The sequence below is a fragment of the Pocillopora damicornis genome, chromosome 8, assembly GCF_964200805.1.
Source record: "Pocillopora damicornis chromosome 8, jaPocDami1.2, whole genome shotgun sequence".
NCBI classification, from domain to species: Eukaryota; Metazoa; Cnidaria; class Anthozoa; order Scleractinia; family Pocilloporidae; genus Pocillopora; species Pocillopora damicornis.
In genome coordinates, this window is record NC_142677.1 from 7,215,245 (window position 1) to 7,238,940 (window position 23,696).

Consider the following 23,696-nt stretch of genomic DNA (forward strand, 5'->3'; position numbering starts at 1 on the left):
AAATAATTTCCGTCCGTCTTGTACATATGAAGTGGCTTATACCGCTGCTCTACCTATGCATCAGCGGGCTCGTAGTCACAAGGTGAGGATGAGGGCTTTATGGATTGTGCAAGTAAAAGTAGCATATTATGCCACTAGCATTGCTCGTTTTTTTCCTGGATTATTCTTAAATTATGCTCGTTTCTGAAAATTATGCTACTTTTTCTTAAATTGTGCTTTTCAAATAAGGAACAAAAAACCAAGTACACACTACATATTTATTGTTAATTGTAACGGCAGTAAGACTGAGTGGAGTCCAATTCGGTCTGTAGATAAACAAATCGGACTCCCGTCCGAGTTTGTTATGACTCGTATAATCACAGACTGAATTGGACGACACGAAGTCTCATTACTAATGAATCGTAAAAATTACAATTTCCGAGAAAAGAAGAATACCCAAGTTATAAATGAAAAGGGAAATTGTCTTAAAAGACTGACAAAGGGGGCGTAAATGGATTGCTGGTTGATGGTTGATTTAAAATACAACTTTGAATGTGATTCTCTTATTGAACTGTCCGATAACAAAATTGTCCTAAAACAAACTGTCCAATAACAAACTTACCCATAACAACTTGGCGAGTGAATTAGAGGAAAATAGGAGTTTTTTTGAACAATCACAATCGATGAAATTGTAATTTTTACGATTAAACGGCCTATGCTCTTTATTTTCTTTATTTTCAATTATACTTGCTCTGATAAAACATAATTAACTGCTGCACTTAATTCCAGACTAATTCCGGTGACGTTCTGAGTCAAAATGTAAGTGTCGTTTCTCTTCGACGCCATTTTGTTGCTTGTGAAAGCGGTCTCTGGGACCGACAAAATCTTTACTTCCGTTGTGTCGTCCTCTAAACGACGAACGATTTAGTATTTCGGTGACTTTCTTCCCTAAAACATTGCTAAATTGTAAATAGACCGACTGGGCCATCGACCAAACCTGAAAATAATCAGTCTTCAAGACCACAAAAGTCTTGACTCTGGTAATGTTCCCTTCAGAAAACTGAAAATATGCTGATTATGCTTGCAGTGCTACTTTCATGAAAAAAAAGCAAGAATTATTCTAGTTTTCTGCACTGTGTCAAAGATTATGCTAGCACAATCTAAAAGGGCTTGAGCGAGGACCGGCAGATGGGGGATCAAGTTATGAGAGAGATTTATGTCATGCAGATTCTTCGGATTCGCGCACTTTCGCCATCTTGACTATAAGGTTTCTTTCGTTGTTCTTGACTTGCAAAAAAATTCCGCGAAGTGAGGGGGGGGGGGAGGGAGGGAAAGGGCGTTTATGGGTACGTCAGGACCTCCCCCTAACTACACCACTACCCACATACATGTTCTCTTAATGGTATCGACTTTACTAAATGAGATAAGTATCCCATAGACCGAGACATGAATGCCCCTTTCTGATGTCATAGATTGTGCAAACTTACACGCGATCAAAGCATAAGTGATTACACAAAAAGCTCACTAAAGTTGCACTCTGAGTGGGCGTAGTTTTGTGGAGAGTACAAGGCAGATGATATTGCAACATTCGTGGTCATCGAATCACTTCTGTATTTGCTTTGGCTAGTTTGTTTAACCAAGCCGTCTGGCTCTCAAAAGGAATCACCTTTTCTTTGCTTAGTGGATCCAATTAGGTATTGTTAAGCGGTGATCGTGTCTTACACCGCATAATACCACCCTGATTACAATAAGCGCTCTGACAAACACTTCATCTCTTGGCCAATCAGAAGAGGACATCACCGCGTCTCCTGTCTTGGGGATTAAAAGGACTGCAAGGTCACACTGCAGTGCAACTTCAGGGAGTAACTTTGCTAGACTGTCAACTATCGAATTTTGCTGCAGATGGAAGATCCAGTGAGTTTTGCGCCCAAACATGAAGTTGATATGGACGCGTTTAAACAAAGCGGATCGGAAGAAGACGATGTTGGTTACCATTCGATCGGACGAAACATTAAGGTAAAGATTATTGGTTTTACTAGTTGCTTTAAAAGGCATTTCAGCTTGAATTTAGAGCAATTTTAAGCAGTGCAGCGTTGAATTTGACAAATAAATGTCTGACCAAAAATTGGCAATGTTGTCGCCATGTTCTTTCAAAATTCTCATTCTGAAAAGGAGAGGAAAGACAAAGAAAAATATTGGTCAGGTAAAAACTTGACACAAACTTAATCAATATTCCTGGTCATTACTCGTTAATTGTAAACGTTCAGAAGTAGAATTTCCAGTGATCTAGTCTAACAGCTCTTTTCTAAACATTACTTAGACGTGATAAACACTTTATAACTCTGTGTACATTTTGCGAAAGTCTATTCTGATTTCTCAATCAGCTGACATTTATATATCAGGAATAAACACGAATTCAATAAATCATGCAATAAATTTTTTACAGTTATTTCTGCCTCTTTGCTAAACAAAAACAATCACAGATTTGAAAATTATCTAGAAATCGTAAGGTTTATTTTTCAAAGTTTCAGCTTTTAAAAAAGGAATATTTGGAGAATAACTAAACATTTTTGAGACTGTGAAACTCATCAGCGTTGTCAAGAAGAACAGTCGATCGTCGCTATGCTCCGATTTCTACGTGAACATGGTCTTTCATAAACTCTTGTGGCTATCATACACATAGGAATTTAGGAAATAGCGGCAATAATTGAGTGAATCTCTCAGAGATACTATTTATATAGTCTGACGACCTCATATATAGATTTTAAAGCGAAAACGGGAAGTAGTTATCACATAGTTGACGGATCGGATAGGTGTAAACGGCGTCTGCTGAAAATTTTGCATAACAAAAGAACTTTCAGATCCAGCAAAATCTAAAGCTCGAGCGAGTTAAAAGACTCCATTGTTTTCGTTCGATAAAGTGTATTCGTATTTTTCTCGATCGTAAACGCATTCTACCTTTGACTTTGCCGTTGATATTTTTCCTGATACCGTCGCATTTTGCCGTCTGAAATTAAATTGACTGGTTGAACAAATAAGTTACGCCGAAAAAGGGGAACTGAAATGTTTTCATTTCACCAACAAAGTTGTAGTATCTCAGGTTCGATAACTTTTCACTATTATTATTATTGGTTGCAAAAGCACCTGTCGGTGGTAGAGAGTGTAACCTAGATTCGAAAATTTGCGAGCTCTGCCGCTGTTGCAGTGAAATTCACTTAGTTAATTTTGACTAGCGAATCAGTCTTGCTTTTAATCTCTTTGTTTTCTTCAACTTTCATGCTGAGCTGCCTTTGCGCTGCAGGCTTGAGATCCCTGGAACCCTGCTAATTGCGATCCTTGTATAAATTATGCAAAGGTTACAATTATGACTTATGTAACTGAATGTAGTTTTTCACTTTGTTTTTTAAAATCTACAATCACACCACGACAATTTCTTAACATGCTGTCTTGTTCTCATCACTTTAACAAAGCAAAGAAACGGTGACGACGAGAATTCGTCCTTGATACACGGAACTATACCTTCCAGCATGAGTTTTTTAATCCGTGTGATCGTTGCGCATCACTGCGATGGATGACATTTTAATTGACAGCATGAATACAAACTGTGTATCAAAAAGCTAGTAGTGCGAACTGCAAAACTGCACTGGCGCTAGCTATCGGCTAAAATTAGAATATCCATGGCAACAAAGTGAGTCATCTTTCACAATTAACCGCTCTGCTGGAGTTTTTAGTTTTTAGAAAAGTGTATATCATACAAACAATAGACATGGTAACTCGAAGGTCATGTCAGATTACTCGATTTTGCACGCGTGTTTGATTTTTTTTCAGATAAACTAGTCTTTGATTTCTTTTCAAACGAAGAAAATGAATCTAAGAGAAAATAGATTGTTTGAACTGTTAGATATGATAAATCATTTCTTTGTCTCTGAATCTAAGATGCGCGAAATAGAGAAAAAATTCATGCACTGCGTTTTGGGCTGCTCGGTGGGCAATCAGCCAAACTGTTCGGTTCGAATATCATGAATTATCATTTTTTCGACCTCAGTTTTCAGGAACTAATAATTTTGAACGGCGTCCTTTTGGCATTACTTCGAATCTGAATGAATTCTCGGTCAGTGCCTGAAAGTAAAGTCCCATATTTATTCGAATATTCCAGTGCTAGATCAGCCGGATTTAATAATTAATTTGAAAAATCTTCAATTACACACATTTTGAATTATATCTTTTTTTATGCATCTCGAACAATGAAGGCGTGCATGTAAAATCTCAATTTACAAAACTGGGGAGAACTGATTAAATTCACCTCAAAGTATTTATTTCACTTCCGCACAACAACGTCTGCTCTGATTTAGATATTGTGTCATAAAATACGGCCACAAAACTATATTCTTCAATTTAGATGCCAGTACTTCTTAATCAGGGCGCAATTTGTAGGCTTGCAAGAAGCTTATGCTATTCGGCGTCTAATACTCATCCCGGCTGTAAGCTTCTTCTCTTTATCCATGACAAACAAAAGTTTCGCTTTGTGTTTGTTTATGGTGTTAAATCTGACAGGATTTAATCAGCGTTGAATACAACTTGAGCCGTCGCCATAGAAATACGTACAGAGTCGCGTTTCTTGAAGATTTATTCGTGCTTAAAGTGATTTGTACTTTTGTTCTGGTGGAATTTTGGTCAGAGGCCTAGGACAAGAAACAGTAAGCAGGTATTTTTTATTTATTTTCTCTTAGTATTTTCTAGAATATTTTTCATCTATTCCGGTGTCCATGAATGATATGAAGGTTTTGATCGAAATTTTTGAGTAGTTGAGGATTATGGTAATTCTCATCAATCGATCTTATTGTGGAATGTCAGTGTATCAACTTTGGTGCACCGAGATATTTTGCTTTTCTTCAGTCAAATTTTTAATTTTTATTTTTTTTACATTTTCGAAAATTTTACAGCTCAGAATTCTCTACTTAACGTACATTTACTGCCCTGATAAAGAATTCAGGACATCATTTCAGTAGAACTAAGAGACCAGCCAAGCTCATGGAGTGTAAAGTTATGCATTCAGAAAATGTAATTTGTACTTTTGTACAATTAATTTAGAACAAAGAGAACCCCGTTTTGACAGTGCCTGGTGGGAGAGAAAGAGAACAATTTTTTGGTACTTTTTGTAAAATTTTGAACTTTTTTGTATATTATCTTAAAAGCTGTACAACAATTCTTTTTGTTTTCGTTTCGTGCACCTTTGTAATATTAGGTCAAGTTCTCTTCTTATCACCAGGGTGCAGCCAGCTCATGGCTTCATATGTCCATAACTTGCTTTCAAATGGTTTTCATTTTCAATCCCTAATGGTTTTCTCAGGAAATTAAAGACGCCGAACAAATTAAGTACGCTGGATGAAATATTTCTTTTGTTTTTCAACCGCAGTAATTACCATCGTAAAGACGCACTGTAATTTACTTTCAAAACAATTTGCGGTTTTTAATTACCTGTTTGAAAAGACACAATGTCATGGCTCGTCCCTCGATTAATTTATTAATTACTCTAGAGAATTAACAACAAAAGTTCATCAGTTATTGATTGCCGTAATACAGATCAAATTTGTACAGCATCACCGAATACTGTACCATTTTCCCACGAAATTTGCGTTTGTCCAAGTCGGTTGGAAAGAAACACGAGCTTTGGAAGTTTCACTATGTTGCAGTGTAGCTTGTACATATATTTCGACGTTAATTACTCGTTTTGGAGATTCAGGAATGCGGCGTCTTTAAATTTCAATGTTGACAAGCCACCCCTACGACTTGTTCTCTAATATGAAATAACTGGTTTATTTAACTCCCTAATGGTTCGATATTTTGGGTAATGGTGCTTTCTTTGATGATGTTATTGTATAATTTTCTCAGATTCCTTGATTTCACTTTTGTTTTCTAAACAAATTCAGACCTTAGAGGTGATCTTGTACACAATAGCGTTCTCGCAATGTTGACACTTTGCTCAGTTTTCCTGTTAAAAGGTGGCGGGAAACAATCGCCAGTCCCGCTTTGGCATCTCGTTTCCATAGCAACAGCCTCTGACCGAGAGCGTGGCGTCGGTTTGGAAGGACTAGAACCCGCCGATCGTTTGCGTCTATAGTTTACGTTGGCCTCGACCAGTGAGAAAGGAGAAGGATTTTGAACGAGAAATTGAGAAATTTGCTAGCATAATTTTGCCTTAGTTTGGAACTCTGTGCGTTCTTAACCTTCTGCACAGAAGCCGTGATCTCTGTAGGTTGCAGCTAATGCTGAGGTGTCGCTAGTAGTACTAAGGCATCGAAGCGCGAAATTTCGGGCACTGATCTACTAATTTGCTCCTTTGAACGGAGATATAATCTCTTAGAATGAGTTATTACGAGGGAAGAAGTTCGATGTTAGGTGGCTCACCTGAACCAGGTTTGAGCTCTGTTATCAAGGTAAGTTAAACTTTTGCGCAGTTTTCGACAAAAAAAAAACGCTTTGAAAAGGGTTCTCGAACGGGTGATCATCCCACTTTGAATTCGCGCGAGCCAAGTTCAAGCCGTTCAATCCACTGTGCGCTGTGGTGATTTTGACCAAAATACCCCGAACTCTGTTTTTTTTTTCACAGAGGTTAGAGGACCAGCATTTGAACGGCGATCCCGGAGCTAAAAGTCCAACAGTACCCACAAAGATACGAGACATTGTTACAAAATCAATCTCACCAGTTGATTCCAAGATGGCGTCTCCAGGTTTCGGAGATGAGTCACGAATGCTTCAGTCAGAAGTGAATCGCTTGGAGGATTTACTCGCTGCAACGAGAGCGGAGCGAGATGAAATTGGATCGAAATACATGGCAGTCAGCGATAAGGTGAGAGAAACTCTTGAATGTGGTATTTTCGGTAATTTTACCGAGTTGTAATGAGCTTAGTGTTTGATAGTTTATCACCTAGCGAGTTTATATTTCACTTTCTCTTAAGCTTTTCTATGTACTGTAAATTGAATGTTCGGCTAATTTTTCTGCAGATTTTGAATACAAAATGTTGAAAAACCAAAATTTCTTCTCGATAAAGTTGTGTTTGCAAAGGGTTTGGTCGAGCAAGTCACCGAAAAGTTAATTTTGTTCAATTCGCAATTTAATAAGTTACCGCGATAAAAAGCGAAGTGTCGTGTGGCCTTTTTGGTGAATAACTTTAGTGAGTTCGACCCCCTCCGTGAAGGCCCTTTAAATTTTCAGTAATTTCGAACTTTAAAACACTACGTACCCAGGGACGCCAAAGTTTTGAATATTTAAATTTGTTTACGTCGTTCTTCTTTGTTGAAAAGTTGACAGGAAGTAAATATGATTTTGTCTTTTCGTGTTAATTACGTTTAGTAAATTTGTTCTGTATTCTAATACAAGTGGAAGTCTAAGCGGAAAAATTCTGACATTGCTACTTCTAGGTGGTAAAGTCAAACAAAAACATTGTATGGCAGATTGTCCACCTACATATGCATAATTGAAACTTTTTAAAAGTTATGTAAATTCTACTCAAACTTTAGCTCTGTTGTTAGATTATCAACTTTAAAATCTACAGTTCTAACAATACATTAGGAGCAGTTGACGTCCGTTTTCATAGGTATCATTTGTTATTTACACCAGTTTTCAGCAAGATTTAATATAATCCCAGTTTAGATGTTTTTGAATTCAGTCTTAGGTGCTGAAAAGAAATAAGAAATTTTTCTTTCTTCATTTTATAAATTGATGGTTTCTGGAAAACTTTTAAGAAAATTGAATTTCCGTATACACAGAAAGCTAGAATCCTATCTTCTTGTATTTTATTTTGAGAAACTCTTCAGTTGGTACTTTGAGCTGTGTTTCTTCTTTGTGGAAAAAGCAATTTGCCCAGTTAATTATATATCATGAGGTGTTATCATGTGGGTGAATTGAATTGTTAATAAGGATAGATGAAGTAAAGTTTTGTAAAATTTATGACTTTGAAACCACAACCAGTACTTGATATTGTCATTTTCCTGTGAGCAGGTGATAAAAGAAAACAATGTCATGAGATATTTCAAAGTTTTACATGAGAAAGTCCAGCCTGTTGGAAATCTAGCACCTTTGAATCTCATGTTTATTTTTTCTGTGTGTTGAACTGATGAAAATACACTGTAAAAAGTAAGACAACAAAGAGAAATTAATACAAGTCTTTTTCGTGCACCAAAACTGAATGTGAATTCAAGTGGTTTCTGAGAAACATTATGTCAATAAGGATTGTTGAGTATGGTTACCATAACAATTTAATTAAAGCATGAAAAGTTTATGACTCAACTACTTCTAGTTTTTGCATGAGTCTTTGAGAATTGATTTTACATAAAGGTGTTAAAAATTTTCCATTGTCAAATTGCTTTTTTGTTCATATGGTACTATATTATTCAGTTGGACAAATGCCACCAGTTAATTAATGAGATGAAAAACTTAATTAAAAGATTCTAAATATTTTGTGCAATTGACTTGAATGAAATTGAGCTTCAACTGGTGGCAAAGTGGTAGGTTACTCGACTGTTGTTTACCTTGGAAGTTGTTTGGCTCTTGATGTGTAATAGGCTGCTGCAAAATTCCTTCCTATGCTAGCTTTATTTCCTGAGAAAAATTTCTAGACATTTCTCATACCTTCCATTTCTGAAATAAAAGCTTTTACTCCTAAAATTGTGATGCTTGAAGTATTTATAACCAAATCAGAATGAGTTTCCTATCAAGGGGAACATTTTTGTCTTTTTATTAACCTCCAACTAAAGAGGGATGTATTTCTATTTAGCTTGGTTACCATGCTTAAACCCTCAAAATAGGTAGAAAACTATGAAAATTAGTGAGAAGAACAGTGTAGGTCTTCTTGTGGGGAGCTTGCAGTTTTCTTCTCTCTCCATAGTAAACTTAATGTTGGGGTGCTGAATGTTGATATAACTAAAGAAAGATAAAGCATCCTGTTTGGTATTAAACAAAGCAAAGGTGTCATCAACATATCTATGGTAAAACTCAATACCCAAATTGTAATTCTCTAACCAGTGTTTCTCATGGTGACCCATGAAGGGGTTGGCTAACACAATAGCAAGTGGAGAGCCCATGGCCACCCCATCAATTTGATCATAGAAAATTACCCAAGAAGAAAATGGGTTTGGGCAGTGGCAAAGAGAAATAACTCAGTAAGATTTTCCCGCCTCATTTGGTGACTTTACTGCCAAAAGTAAATTAAAGTGTCTTGAGCACAGTAATCAGTAGGGATGTGAGGATTCAAAAGTGTACATAAACGCTAAGCTATGTTGTAATTATAAGTTCCAATGGAAGAAATAATGGGCTGGACAGGAGGTGTCAATGAGTGATCTTAAACTTTGTGCATCTTCAGGAGCCCATTAATTCTGGCTGGTTGAGATCCTGCTGGATAGCATAGATGATGTTGTCAATTTCACCATTCTTCTTTAAGTTGTGAAGGAACCATAGTATTGTGTTTTGTTTTGAATTAATCTTATAAAGCAAGAGACCACACTTTCTATCTGTTTACTGGCATAATAACCCACTTCAGAGATTTTGGGAAAGCACGAGAAAAGTTTATAAATCACTCTGCTCCCCTGTGGTTTGTGAACTTTTCATGTGTTCTCCCAAAATTGCAGGTAGGTTATTATGCTGGTAAAGAAATAGAAAATGTAGTCTCTTGCTTAAAAGACAATTTTATGTTTCTTTTCATTGTGGTTACCATGTTAAAAACCTTCTCAAATTTACATGTAGCCTCAGAAACAACCTCATGTCATTTTTTCCTTAATATGCATCGTAAAGGACCGTTGGTAACATGAAATCCTGTTCATGAGTACTCATGGTTCCCTGTCTTTTCCTGCTTTAGTTGGAACATTACATGAAAGGAGGAGGCAGCCCTGGCAGTGGTGGATATAGTAGTCTCCCAATTGGTGACCAATCAGTAACAGACAGTAACCTTGTCCAGCAAGTAGCTTACCTCAAGAGTAAACTTGAAGAGGAACATTCTAACTATAAGCGGAAGCTTCAAGCCTATCAAGATGGACAGCAGAGGCAGGCTCAGTTGATTCAGAAGTTACAGCAGAAAGTGTTGCAGTATAAACGCAAGTGCGGGGAGCTTGAGACAAGTGTGAATGAGTCTAAAAGTCAAGAGGAGGACATTAAAAAAAAGGTAACTAAGACTCAAAATCCCCTTTTTCACCGGAAATGTATGAAATGATTGCTGGAATAAAAGATAGGACAATGTCAATCATTTTTGTCAAAATTCTTTGAAGGTGAAAGTAGACTGAAAGAAATCTAGAAGATCTCATGGTGTTTTAGGTCTCACTTTGTGAGTTTGCTTGAAGCTTCCAAAGTATAACCGATGATTCACAATAGAATACCAGCTGGAGCTTTGGTGGGTGCCAGGTGTCATCAAAAGCTCTGCAGCTATAAACTGAAGCATGTCAACTTTTTGGATAAATATCACAGGAAGTACTATTTTTTGCTTACCAAGTACTCATTAATACTCAATTATTTTCTTTCAGCTTCAATCTGCAACAGAAACATTGAAGGAACAAGAAGCTAAATTGAAAGAGACAGAAGACGAGCATTCCAGTGACTTGGAGAACTCATTGATCCGCTTAGAAGAGGAGCAACAGAGGTGAGAAAGGAATGGTCACTTTACAACCCTCTTTAAGTTATCATTGACATTTAAATTAACATCAACCCTTTGACTCCCAGGATCTGATTGTTAATTCTCCCCTTTTGCTGCTACATATTCCTTGTAAGTTAGTTAAGAGAATTTGGTTTTAGATAAAGATATTAACTTCAACCCATTCAGTTTAAGTATCTTTGTTAATATTTTACAGGATAATGTAATCATATTATAGGGAGAAGTTCACTGTTGATCACTTGTCAATCAATGGGTTACTAAGAAGAAATTTTGAACAGCAGGACAATGAAATTATCTCCTTAATTTTTTTTTTTTTTTTTGCACAACTGATCCTTTTTACTTTGTCAATAAAGGACTTTTTCAATGCAGTAATATAATTGCTGTATAGTTGGAACATGTGAGAAATATGAACCCCAACCTCAGATTAAATGTCTAAAAGCTTCCAGACCAACTATTAAAACCCAGAGTCAAGTGTATGTTTTATTTCATGCATTATAATTATTAGTGGCACATTCAGTTTCTTTATTGATCATCACAAACAACGTGTGAGAGATGTGGTTGTGTAATATTTAGTTTGCTAGACTCCTAGTCAAAAAGACCAGCCAGGCTCATCATGTTGTGTTTTTAGGTAAAACACCTTACTTTCACAGTGCCCCTCTCATCACAGGAGTATGAAGGTGTTTGTTTAAAACATCCATCAGGAAAAATGAAAGACTCATTTGGTGACAGATCTTTTAGTGTGGCTGCACCCACTTTATGGAATGCTCTTCCTGCTAATCTCCATAGCATTAAATGCATTTCAACTTTTAAGTCATGTCTTAAAACTTATCTTTCTAAATTAGCTTTAAATATTTCTTAGATATGTAAAATATATATATAAATCATGTGATTTATTTATTATCTCTGGAATTTATTGTGTATGTCTAACACTAGTATAGTTTAGGTCACTTAAATTGTTGTAATGTGCTTTTGATCACTCGGCATGTTAAAAAGCGCACTATAAAATTAATAAATTGTTATTATTAATTATTACATGGCATCCAGGGGGAAGTATTGATACTCCTAGTGTATTCATGCTATGGAAACCAGTATAAGCTCTGGCTGGTTGGACTTGAGCCTTTTAAAAATCAACATTCCAAGAAATAGTATAATCTTAAACTTTTTTTGTCTCATCAACTGTAGGAGTGCCAGCTTGCAACATGTCAACAACATGCTTCGAGAACAACTGGATCAAGCAACTTCTGCCAATCAACAACTTACACTTGACATTCAAAAGCTAACAGCTGATTGGAACAAAGCACGAGAAGAACTTGAGGCTCGGGATGAAGAAGAACAGGCATACTTTGCTAATGAGCATGTGCGTTTGATGGACATGTGGAAGACTATGAACAACTTCAGGCGACAGTTCAATGAAATGAAATCTGCAACACAAAGGTGTGTGTAAATATGATGTACCATCTGTATTAAATCAAGACAGTCAAATTGCCATTTTTCTTTGATATAGCATGCACTCTAAGGTACCCTCCCCTTAATAAGTACCCACCCACCCCACCCCCCCAGTACAGGTTAATAGTTTCGTTACAGGCACCCCCCTTAATTAAGCGCTCCTCGTTTCAGCCGAAATTTTAATAAGCGTCTGGGCTTAATTAAGGAAAAAAAACATGTTACATTGTGATTTCTTATAAAACAAACAAACAAGAAATGAAAATATTTCAAAACTTAAATAGAATGTTTATTCTACCAGGGACCTGTCCAGTGTACGTGCAGAAGTCACCAAATCTGTGCGTGTGGTGCAAGGAGCCTGCATGGACTTGGACAAAAACCTGCGAGGAATGGACGCTAACACCCAGTCTGCTCTGGAGGAAGAGAGAGCACGGCGTCAGAAGGTATGGCTGTCAACAGACTCGACTAAACAGTGTTCTGTGAGGGAATGTATTTGCAGTGTGGTGGGAGAACGCAGCAAGATGCACTTCTGAACAACTTTTGCATGAAGTGATGTTTGAAGTTATGATCTTGTTTTTCACAGGCAGAGGAGCAACTGCGCGAGAAAGTTCAGGAGTTTATTGAGCTTCAGAACAAGTATGACGGTGAAAGAACTGATCTTATGGTCAAGTGAGTAACTGATTACACTTACTTATCGGAAACCTTGATTACCAGAACAAATTCGGTTATGGTATTTCGTTCAGAAGAGGCTAAGAAGATGCGAGATTTCTAGATGTGTTCGTAACATGTTAAACCTTTTTTGTTATTTTTAAAGGGTGAAAGATTTAACCAATGCTAAGGAGAAGCTTGAAGGCCAAATTCAAGAGAGGGAGGAGACCATTGCAATTTTAAAAAAGAAAATCAATGGCTTGGTGAGTTCTAGGGTGGACATTTTCAATTCGGAAAAATTAAAAGAACGTTTGAAAGATTTTCCTTTCCTTTTTATCATTTTCAGGAAAATGGCTTTGCTAGACAGTCGGAAGAATGGGAGAACCAAAGCGAGGCTAGCCTCGCTGCCATGCGAGAGGAAGCTGAAATCTTACACAGCACTCTCCGTGAAATCACGCATGCTGTAAGACAGGACGCTGATAATACTTCTAAACTCGTTGGCTCGCCTGGAGGAGATATTGAAGTTGTTGATGCAGGTTTGTTAGAGGGGGCTGAAGATGACTTCTTAAGCAAGAGACCCATTTCGCCGTCACGTGCAGCACGTCTCCGCTCAACGTCACCCACTCGTTCCAGGTCACCCGCCGTGTCAGATAACGCGCTGGCTCAGGTTCATTCGGCAATCCAAAAGAAGAACATTCAGGTCATGGTAAGGGCTTTTTTTCCTGTCAATTCCTGTCAACCCGTAATTATTTGGTTTGCCTTGTACTCTTTTTTTCCTTTGAACATCATTTATCATTTCTTGATTTAACTGTACAAATCTGAACTACGTGCATGTGGATCGTAGGACATTTGAGAGAGACCGTTTCTGTGACAATTCTGGCTAATCACGTTTTCTCAAATGAAGGAAATGAAGAGCAAAGTGGAAGCAGCGCGTGATTCTGAAAAGAAAACCAAGAAACAACTTGATGACACAGAGAATGAAAGACGAAGGCTAGAGAAAGCTCTCCTAAGTGCACGAGATGAGCTTGATTCCACGTAAGATGAGATCTTTTTCTTATTAGATAGAAACTTTGCAATTACAACGGGTAACTTGGGAATGAAGTTCTTGTTTTTTTGCTTGATATGCTGCGAAGGGAAGTTTTCATAAATTTGGATTTTCTTTTTTTTTTTTCACCTTTTCGGCGCGGGGCATTTCTGGCGAACAGTTTTGTTAATTCTCGGGGGTTTTAATACCTTTTTCCATAAGCAGCTGCTGATGTTGAATTAGGCGGTTATGCCCGAAAAAGGGGCCGTTAGGCGAGACCTAAACACGAACAGACGGCCGTACGAGGTCTTATAGGAGGTGGTTATCCAGTAATCCAGTCTGCTAGCAATTTGCTACTTGCAGGAATCTCACTCTTCCAACCAGTCGCAAACGTTGTCTCATGATTTTCCTTCGATTTTTTTGTCGTGATTCTTTGTTTGAAACCGTGGCATCCCTTTTTTTTCGTTTCTAGTCGCCAAAAAGTCTCTGAAGCCAGTCAGGACCGGGAACGCTTCAAGTCACACTCTGATGTTTTAGCCACAGAGAAGCAGAACTTGGAAAAGATGCGTCATTCTATGAACGAACAATTAGAGAGCATGACGGCAGAGATTGAAAAGCTTCAAGCAGCGAACAGCGAGCTTCAAAGACAACGGGATAACTTGGAGGACGACAAGGAAGACTTGGACCGAGAGAGGGAACGACTCGGAAAGGAAGTGCAGCGCATGACACAAGTCATCGAACAACTTGAAACCAAACAATCTTCGCTCAAAGAAGATATCGTTACTCTCAAGGAACAGTTGTCTCGCGCTATGTTGGACAAAGAAGTGATGGAACAAGAGAAGTCCCATGTCGCTGAGACGCTCTCCAAGTCTGAACTTCAAAGAGCTGAGCTGGAGTTGGAGATCAATAAGATGAAGTCAGAGGAGATAGCTCTACGGGACGCGCTCGTCAAACTACAGTCACTGAATGAAGGACTTGGACAGGACAAGATTGAACTGAACAAGATTATTAAACAGATGGAATCTGAAAAGTCTTCCCTTAGCCAAGACAAGAGAGATTTGGAACAAGAGAAAAACAGCATCAGGCAGGAACTGATCCGCGTTGAACAAGAAAAGGTGAAGAGTGTCTCAACTTTTTGTTTTTGTGTTTTGCTTTCCGCGTCATTTTATATCTTTTTTCCCAGGATATGTAAATTCGGCGTTAGTAACTCTACTTCGAAACATCTTCAATTGAGTGTTAAAAGTGATCCTGAATTGATTTGCTGATGCTTTATTTCGCTCTCTGATTAGTCCAGAAAACTTGTGCCACCATCCCAACCAATCAAATGCAAAACCACAACCCATCCCAAATTGGACATTGGCGCTTTCCCGCGCTTCAAACAGGTTGCTTGTTTCTACTCTGAGTTCTCATTGGTCAATGATGATATGAACCTGTATACTGACTAGCATTTGTAGTTACTTTGGTTTTTCAACATTCGATTGAAAACTGTTTTATACTCTATGGTTTCATATGATTTGTCCTACCCGCTCTTTATTAGTTTCTGTTGTTTAGACTTTCATCTCAAACTTTTTTTTTTTTTACATCTCAGGTGGACCTTGACACAGAGAAGTCATCACTGGACCATAACCTAAGCATCCATGAAGCCAGCCGAGAAAAGCTGGAGTCTGAATTGATTCTGGCCAACCGCGAGAAAGCTGAACTTGGGGAAGCTCTGAACCAGATTACTAGAGAACGAGATTCCATCTACGAAGAGTTATTGACTACTCGACGTGATGTCGAGAGACAAAGCTCTAATGTGGTGCGTTTGGCGAAAGAGAAGGAAGAGCTGACACGAGAAAAATCCAGTCTGGTCGTCCAAGTTAACTCGTCTGAGCGGGAGAATCGCGGTCTAGCCGAGAATATTGCAAGTTTGAAGAGTGAGAAAGAATCACTGGAAACAGCTTTGTACGACCTTCAACAAACAGCTACCAAACTGGAAGCGCGTAAAGAAGCTTTGGAAGCCGAGAATCAAGAATTGTTATTATCAAAAGAAGCTCTGACGGTCGATCTACAGCGCGTGCGTAAAGAAAAGGAGATCGAAGAAGCGAAACTGTTGAAAGACAAGGAGTTGGTGGAGCAGAGACTGAGTCAGACTCAGCGTGATGGAGAGGTGGCCCTGAAGAGGATGGAACAGAAGCACGAGGAGGAGGTGGAGAAACTGAAGCGAGAAAAGGAAAGTCATTTGATTCAAGCCAATCAGGAGAAGGAGGAAGCAATCTTACAGCTCAAGAATGAGAAGGAAGACCTCGGACAAAGGTGTGTTTCTTATGATTGGGTAAAGACTGGATAATCTTGAACATGTTCAACCCAAAATTGTAGCGTTGTTTGTTGATCTTCATTTTATCACTTAAACAATAAATCCGTATTTTGAATTGTTCTTAATGGGATCTGCAATGGTGTGGTGCCTAGCGCTAGGCTTTGGATCGAGCAATCCCTGGTTTGAAGCCTGGCCGTGTTGTGTTTTGGGACAAAAATTGTTACTCTTACGGAGCCCCTCTCTAACCTGGTAAAACTGTCAGGAAACCCTGATGTAATGTCGGGAAGGGGGGGTGATTGTAGTGGACAAACATCCTATCCTGGGGGAGTAGGCATTCCTAAACGATCAATACCACAGGGACTGAGGATAAGCAGCGGTAGTTATGGGCCTCCTAACTTTCTGATAATGGTTCGAATATTACAAAATTTTGTGAAAACTCGGGAGTGGGTGGAGTTGCTTACTGCATGACTTTTGAATTTAGACTCGAACGTGAGAAGGCGATACTCGTGAATGAGGTGGCCTTGGTCCAAAAGGAACGCGACGATCAACTGCTCATGGCTGAAAATGAGAAACAAGAAGCGTTGCACGCAGCTCATAATGAGAAAGGAACCATGCTGGAAAGACTCAACAAAACACAGAACGACTTGGAAAATGCGCACGTGGAAATTGATAGAGTCAAGCGTGAGGCGTTCAGCCGTGCAGAGCAGGACAAGGTAGGTCTAGTGTATGTCTGAATAACTGTCTCTGTCTCTGTTCAGCCGTGCAGAGCAGGACAAGGTAGGTCTAGTGTATGTCTGAATAACTGTCTCTGTCTGTCTTTCTGACTCGATCTGTCTTGACTGTCTGTTTCTTTCGTTTCCTTTTGCTCTGACGAGAGGCTTACGCTCTAAACGGCATCAGCTTTAGAAAGTCTTACGGTGGCCAATTAATACTAACAACTCAGTTGATAAAACCAAATTATCACTCTTGTAATACCCTCCACGGGCACAGCACCACAGTTTATTGAGAAACTTACTCTATTTATTGTCTGTTTCTGTGTATTGGTTTGTCTCAATCTTTCTGTCTGTGCCTGTGCGTCTCTCGGTTTGTGTAATACTTCCATAATCTGGCATACCGGCCGTAAAGCTTTCTCAGTCACCCACTCAGCCCGGCCACTGTTGAAAAATTCGTTCATAGAAGTGTTGTTGTTCTCTTCAGGGCCAAATAGGACAGACACAGAATGAGTTGAGGAACACAAGAAGTAAACTTGAAGACATCAAGTAAGTGTTACTGTTAGAGAGAGGAGTGCTTTGATGCCGTCGGCTGTTATTTTTCCGTCAATGCCACCGTGTGATTTACTGTCTTATGCTTGTTGAATTAATTTATTTTGTTTTTCTGTGCGTGTAGCAATCGCTATCAAGCAGAAACTGCAGAATTGAAGAATCAAATCAAAGACTTGGCCCGAGTTAAGGAGAACACCATGCGAGAAGTAAGCGAGCTTAAACTTCAACTGAAGATGGTTGAAGAGGCTCGTGACGGCGTCCGTCGGGAACTCATCGACGCTCATCGGAAAATCCGAGAGGGCGAGGAGGCTCGTGAAGCTGCTCGAAAGGAGAACACAGATCTAAAGAGACAGCTTAAGGATGAAGAGCGTGAAAAACAAGCCGTGCAGGAAACAGCCAACGAATTGAGAGGAAAGGTAAAGAAATGCGAAGCAGAAAAGACGAATCTGAGGAGGACTCTGGACGAAGCGGGACAGAAGATTGCGTCTCTTGAGGAAACAAAGGCTGCGCTGCAGAAAGAGGCTGGAGAACTGAGGGCGAGTTTGAGAGAAGTGGAGAAGGCACGGCTCGAGGCTAGACGTGAATTGCAGCAACTTCATAACCAGGTAGTTATAATTTAACAGAAATTTGGGTACTTGCAACGATTTTTTAACCATTTACGCTTCGAAGTAGCTTGTTTTTTTACGAGGAATGTTTCGTTTTCCCCGCAAATAAACGGTAAATCAAATGGATTAGTGTATAGGATGTAAGACATCGTTTATGTGACTCGAGATTTGTAATGTTGACTTTCCTTCAGGTCAAGATGCTGGATGGCGAATGTCTCAAGAGCAAGAAAGAAATCTCTGATCTCAAAGATCAACTCGCAAAGGACGAGCATTTGATAGACGAGCTTCGACAAGATAATTTCAACATGAAACAGAAACTTGTCGAATCTGACGGCCAGAAGGAAGGTGCCAAACGGGAAATCCAAAACTTGACCCGGAAAATCACTGAGATGGAGGAAGACAACCGCGTCAGAGAAAAAGATTACAACGCCGCGGTGGACGAAGCTCGTCGTGCCGAGCAGAAGGCAAATGACAAGGTCAAGAATCTTGAAAATGTGTTGGAAAATGCCAGCCAGGACAACAGTGACCTGAAACTGAAGCTGTCTGGATCAGAAGGACGCATCACTGGGTTGGAGGCTCAATTGGCGCGCATGGAGTCATCCAAGAACGACCTTGAATTTAAGCTAGCCAGTCTTCATTCAACTTTAAGAAGGACCCTTGGAATTAAACCGCCTGGTGAAATTAGTGGAAGGTAAAGTTTAACATCTCTATTAGTTTGAAGGTCATTTGCGCAAAATAACGTTCTTATCAGTTTTCCTAAAGCAACAAAATAGTGTAAATAAAATTGCGTAGTTTTATACTCATGATCTAATTGTGAAACCCTCTTTTCATAATTTTTCAGGACTCCCTCTCCAACTCGCGCCCGAAGCCCGAGCCCTCGTCGTAAGATGTTCGGCAGAAGTCGTTCGCGTTCACCGGAGAAAGCTTTGGAGGAGACCGTAGATTCTGGTACAATGTCTCCAGGAAAGAAAATGTCTCCCAGTAAATCGATGGAACTATCCGGCGAAATTGACCCCGAGACTGTGCGATCTGCTTTGCGGGACTTTGCCCAGAGTATGAAAGAAGCTGAACGAGAGAGAGATGAATCCATGACAAAGGCTAATAACCTACAGAGGGCTCTTGCTGAGATGGAAGAGGAGAAGGCGCATACTGACCAGCGGCTACAGGCGCTGCAAAAATCATTGGGAGAAGCAGAAGAAGGTCTGTTGTTACACGAGTGGTTGAGAAGAATTTTTCTCTCTCTGTGCAGAATAATTGAATTCATTTTAAAGATAGAAACCCTAACCGTGCATAACAAGAAGAGCCTGGCTTAACGCAGCCATATTTTTGCTTTGTTCCCAGGTCGCCGTGGTGCAGACGGTCGTCTGAGTAGCGCCCAGACTGCGCTCATGCTTCAAGAAGAAACGATCAGGCGCCTGGAACGAGAGCGCAAAGGACTGAACGAAAAGATCTCGGTATTAGATTCCAGTCTTGCGCAAGCAGAAGGAGAGCGCCGCCAGTTGCGAGACAAGGTTGCTCAGCTACAACAGAGTGAATCCAAGAGTGATCAGGAGAAGGAGGCTATGCGTGCGCAGATCGAGAACGCCGAATCGAGGTTGACTAAAGTTGAACTGAGGAAGAGATCCTTGGAAGGTAGAATTTTTAGTTGTTTCTAAGTCAGCTCCATGTAATTAATTGATTTTCCACTTACAATCCCAACGAACTTTGTGGTTTTTTTTTTTCACTCGTTAGGTGATATTGAAAGACTTAGGATGCAGTCGACTGAGGGCGAGGCTGAGAAGCAAGCTCTTCGAGAGCGTATCGATCAGTTGTTGAGATCTCAGCAAGAACTTGAGTCGCGTGCCACGTCACTTCAACTCACTGTGGACAGGCTCACCCTTGCCTTGGCAAAGACAGAAGAGGAAGAACAGGCCTTCAAGGAAAAGGTTATTATTAATACTGTTGGAAGTGATCGAATGGCCGTTTTTTACCTTGAACGACGTAGCATAGATTCATTTTGAATTCATCGAGTCACAATAATTTTGTTTTTTTTTGCACAGGTGACCGAGCTGTCACTTAGTTTGAATGACAGTAACGCCAATTCCCAGTCCCTTCAAGAGAGGCTGCAACAAATGCAGCGCGCGCTTACCAACAGTGAGCATGACCGCAAAATCATGGCAGAGAGATTGGAGGCTCTGAAGGCAGCTCAGCAGGATGCAAAGAACCGAAACAATGTACAGCAAGATCGTATGCAACAGATGAAGAACGAACAAGCCGATGCAGAGGTAGGCTTCCGCGTGCCTCTTTTTTCTTGACTGAAGTCTACATCTCTTCAGGGGAAAAGGGCCATTAAGTTTGTCTCTCGCGTCTTTGATAACTTGCCTCTGCCCAGGTGACCATAACCATCTCCGGTCTCTCCCTCTGTTCAGTCTGCACTGTCTACTTTTTATCCTTCCCACTGGTGCTCAGATTACAGAAACGTGCAGGTTGTGTGAATGGCCTATTTTTCTCATAGTACAAATGAGTTAATTGAATTTTAACGATTACTTAACTAGATAATTTGGCTAAATTCTTGGGAAGCGAGAACTCTGTGAAGAAGCAGATTAGTTACCAGGCCAGTTTCAAATCGTGCCACATTTCACCAACTTATTTCTAGTGCAAAGAAACCTTGGCCGATACTTTATTCGTATTTTTCAGGTTCGACGCATGGAGCTGGAGGGTCAGATCAGACAATTGCAGCAAATGCTACGACAACAGAAAGAAGCCGAAGAAGAACTTGTGGGGAGAATTGGTAAACTACAGGAAGAAAAGCGAGAACTGCAAGATCGCCTGGCGAATTTCCAACGGGGGTTGGCAGGTGCTGAGCAAGAGAAGAGAGAACTGGAACGAGCGCATGTCCGTTTGGAAAAGGACAAGAAAGCTCTGAGGAACACTCTTGATAAGGTGAGAATAAAACAGAGAATGATAGTCGAACTTTTTCTATATCTGTGTGTGCTTTGTGCTGAAGAACAGAACACGTAGCATTATCTGTAGCACTAATTATTTGTGACTTTATCCTCGGCGTGACAATTATAGATCGAACGTGAGAAACTTGAAGCAGAAGAAGTGAGCGTAAGATTGCGTGACGAGCGTGATAAGCTGGACCGATCAAGCAGCTCATACGAACAGGACAACCAAGAAATGCAGAGGACGATTCAAGGCCTTCAACAACAGATCGCTGACACCGAGCATGCGCATGCGCAAAAGTAAGTATAAAAAACCATGATCGATCAGTACGGATCCCTCTTTAACGGGAATCGGTGGTAGAGTATTTACTTGTTGCCATAAGGAATGCTACACTTGGTGTTATTTAACTCATCAATTGAAATTGTCTTCAATATTTTGAATCCTAGTGTATGAACGTCAGAAGAGAGAGCGCAGGAGTTTCTAATGAGTTAATCTTTGTTTTATTTCAAAATTCAGACTGGTTGAGTTAACAAGCAGGCATCGACAGGAGGTGGAGTTAGAAAGCGAGAGGGCCAAACAATCTCAAAGCCAGTTGGAGAAGACACAGATGGCGAGAGAGCGTGCGCACAAACAACGTGTCAAGGGACTGGAGGAACAGGTAAGCTGTCTCTCTCAACATTTGAGTGTCTTGCCATGTTTCCAGCTGGTGTTATTTGGTTAGGAAAATGCGAGGAAGGGAATAGTGGTACTATTTCTTGATTTGTCAGTTTGCTTGAATATCATGTCTTATAAGCGAGGAATGCGTGCGAGTTTGCGCTTTTCCCTGGTCACTTGATGAAATTTTAGGTTGAGTGGAAAAATTTGTTAGTGAATTATTTCCTTCTGTAGTAAACGGACTCCTTTTTGTTTTACTTACTTTGAGAAATATGTAGAGCAAAGGCCGAATTCAACGGGTTTAAAAACTAGCTGAGAATACTACGGTACTCTAATGCCTCAATTCTTTGGGCCGGTTATTTAAAAATATCGTAAGTTTAGCTGCTGTTTAACAAAACCGCGTCCTTAAACCTTTCATCTGAACACTTATTTATGTGAATAGTGTCGAGAAGACCGCAAGCTAACAGTGGAATAACATTTATTTCATTAAATCGACCCTCTCACAGGGAAAGCCTGAGGCCCGCTGATTGCGTAAAACCGTGGTCTGGGTTAGACCTCGTGTAAATAATCGGCTCTTTGTGTTTCCCAATATATTAACACAACCCGTTTATACCCTCAGTAGCCTTTTGGTTAAAAATGATATATAAATATTAAAATAAATGTTCGTTTGCGCAGGTTTCTACTTTGAAAGACCAGCTGGCCAAGGAATTGCAAAAGAAACAATCTTACATCACGCGCACTGCTCAGAAATCAGATGAAATCCGCGATCTCCGAGGAAAACTAGAAGATTCGCTACACACTGTGGCACGTGACACTGTATATGAGCCCTCGGTGCTGGAGCGCGAGTCACAAAAGCTTGAAGACTCTGTTGATGCAAGCTTTTCCTCTTCGCCGACGCGCCGAACCAAGTCGGCCTCGCCTCCAGTACGATTTCCGTCCGACAAGGTCACGACCAGCACTCCGGCGTATTCGTCACCATCCCGCCGAACAACTCCGATTACGTCTTCGCTGTCTCGCCGAACAACCCCAGGGTTAAGCCCTTTGCGCAAGACTAGGAAGTCAACTACATGAACATTGTATTTGTAATTTCTTTCGTTTGTGTATCGTTTTATTGGATTTTAGGGTTCTTAATTTCTTTTGAAGTGTTTTACATGTATTTGCACTGCTTTTAAGTGTTTTCTTCCGGTTTTTTTTCTTTTTGACTTTTTTTTCATATTTGGTGAAAAAGGATTTGCATACTGACGCAAAAGGCGCTGTTTAGACCATTATTCGCTTATCATTTTATCCTCCTAATTGTGTCTTTTGAATTAGACGATGATTCGCATAGTAAGCAATATTAAATTGGCACTAGGTAGGTGAATATCTAATATATTTGCATGCATTTTCATGCTGGTTATGTTCCCTGATTGAAATGAATCCCCTATCGCTTCCACGCCTTTCAGTGTCTCCTCACAATATTACAACATCATTAAGCAATAGGACATCAGATCAAAGAAAATTATCAAGTAGAAGATACTATTTGAATCAACATCAAAATAACGGAGCTAACATTGTAAGAAGCAGGTGGCGTCGGTAAGGAGAATCGCCGTAGATATCATGGGAGCAAAGAGTTGAAATAGTGTCTTTTCTGGACATTACGTGTCACGCGGAGTGTGTGATTGTGCGTTGCGTGACAAGGCTAACTATAGTATAGCAGGAAGACAATTGATTTTTATGAAATACTATTACAACCTTTTTAACTATTTTTCTTTTTAAAATAGTTTTTTTTTTGCTTTTAACGTGCTTATTTATTTGTTACCTTGCTTCCACAAGGCTCAGCACGTGTAACTTATTTGCTGTAAGTATCCCGAGTGATTTATCAACAATGATGTGACAATAAAAAAAAAAATTTGATAAAAATTTCTACGAGGCTAGAATCCTTTGCTCATATTAGAATGAAATCTGAACTAGCCTCGTATGCGGCAGGTTTTCATTAATAATGGTGCCCTGGAACGTACGTTTCTCCGCCTGCAAGAAGATTTGAAACGAGTCGGACACAGGGGTCTGGCACCAGTTATCGGTGCTAGGTCTCTTGCAGTCGTGTTCTCGAGGCCTCGTACTTTCCTAATGACGTTCTGCTCGCAGGTAGCGTCTGTGGTGAGTCTTTGGAATTTTTTTGTTCAAGTTAGGTTTACCTCGTTTTACCACTGAGGTCGTGTTTTAAACGATTATTTGCCGAAG

At 39.8% G+C, this 23,696-nt stretch overlaps 1 protein-coding gene across 1 annotated transcript; it reads left to right on the plus strand.

The window, feature by feature from the left end:
• Positions 1 to 1,817: 1,817 nt before the first annotated feature.
• LOC113680205 (uncharacterized) lies at positions 1,818 to 23,375 on the plus strand. The gene is made up of 24 exons (XM_027197219.2): positions 1,818 to 1,995; positions 6,590 to 6,829; positions 9,834 to 10,136; positions 10,492 to 10,607; positions 11,802 to 12,053; positions 12,364 to 12,505; positions 12,646 to 12,731; positions 12,877 to 12,973; positions 13,057 to 13,416; positions 13,615 to 13,745; positions 14,207 to 14,849; positions 15,323 to 16,029; positions 16,512 to 16,743; positions 17,228 to 17,289; positions 17,417 to 17,897; positions 18,089 to 18,588; positions 18,739 to 19,097; positions 19,239 to 19,529; positions 19,629 to 19,822; positions 19,937 to 20,161; positions 20,574 to 20,819; positions 20,952 to 21,121; positions 21,339 to 21,480; positions 22,152 to 23,375. The coding sequence occupies exons 1-24, from the start codon at positions 1,882 to 1,884 to the stop codon at positions 22,545 to 22,547; spliced, it is 6,489 nt and encodes a 2,162-aa protein (XP_027053020.2). The 5' UTR covers positions 1,818 to 1,881; the 3' UTR covers positions 22,548 to 23,375.
• Positions 23,376 to 23,696: the final 321 nt, after the last annotated feature.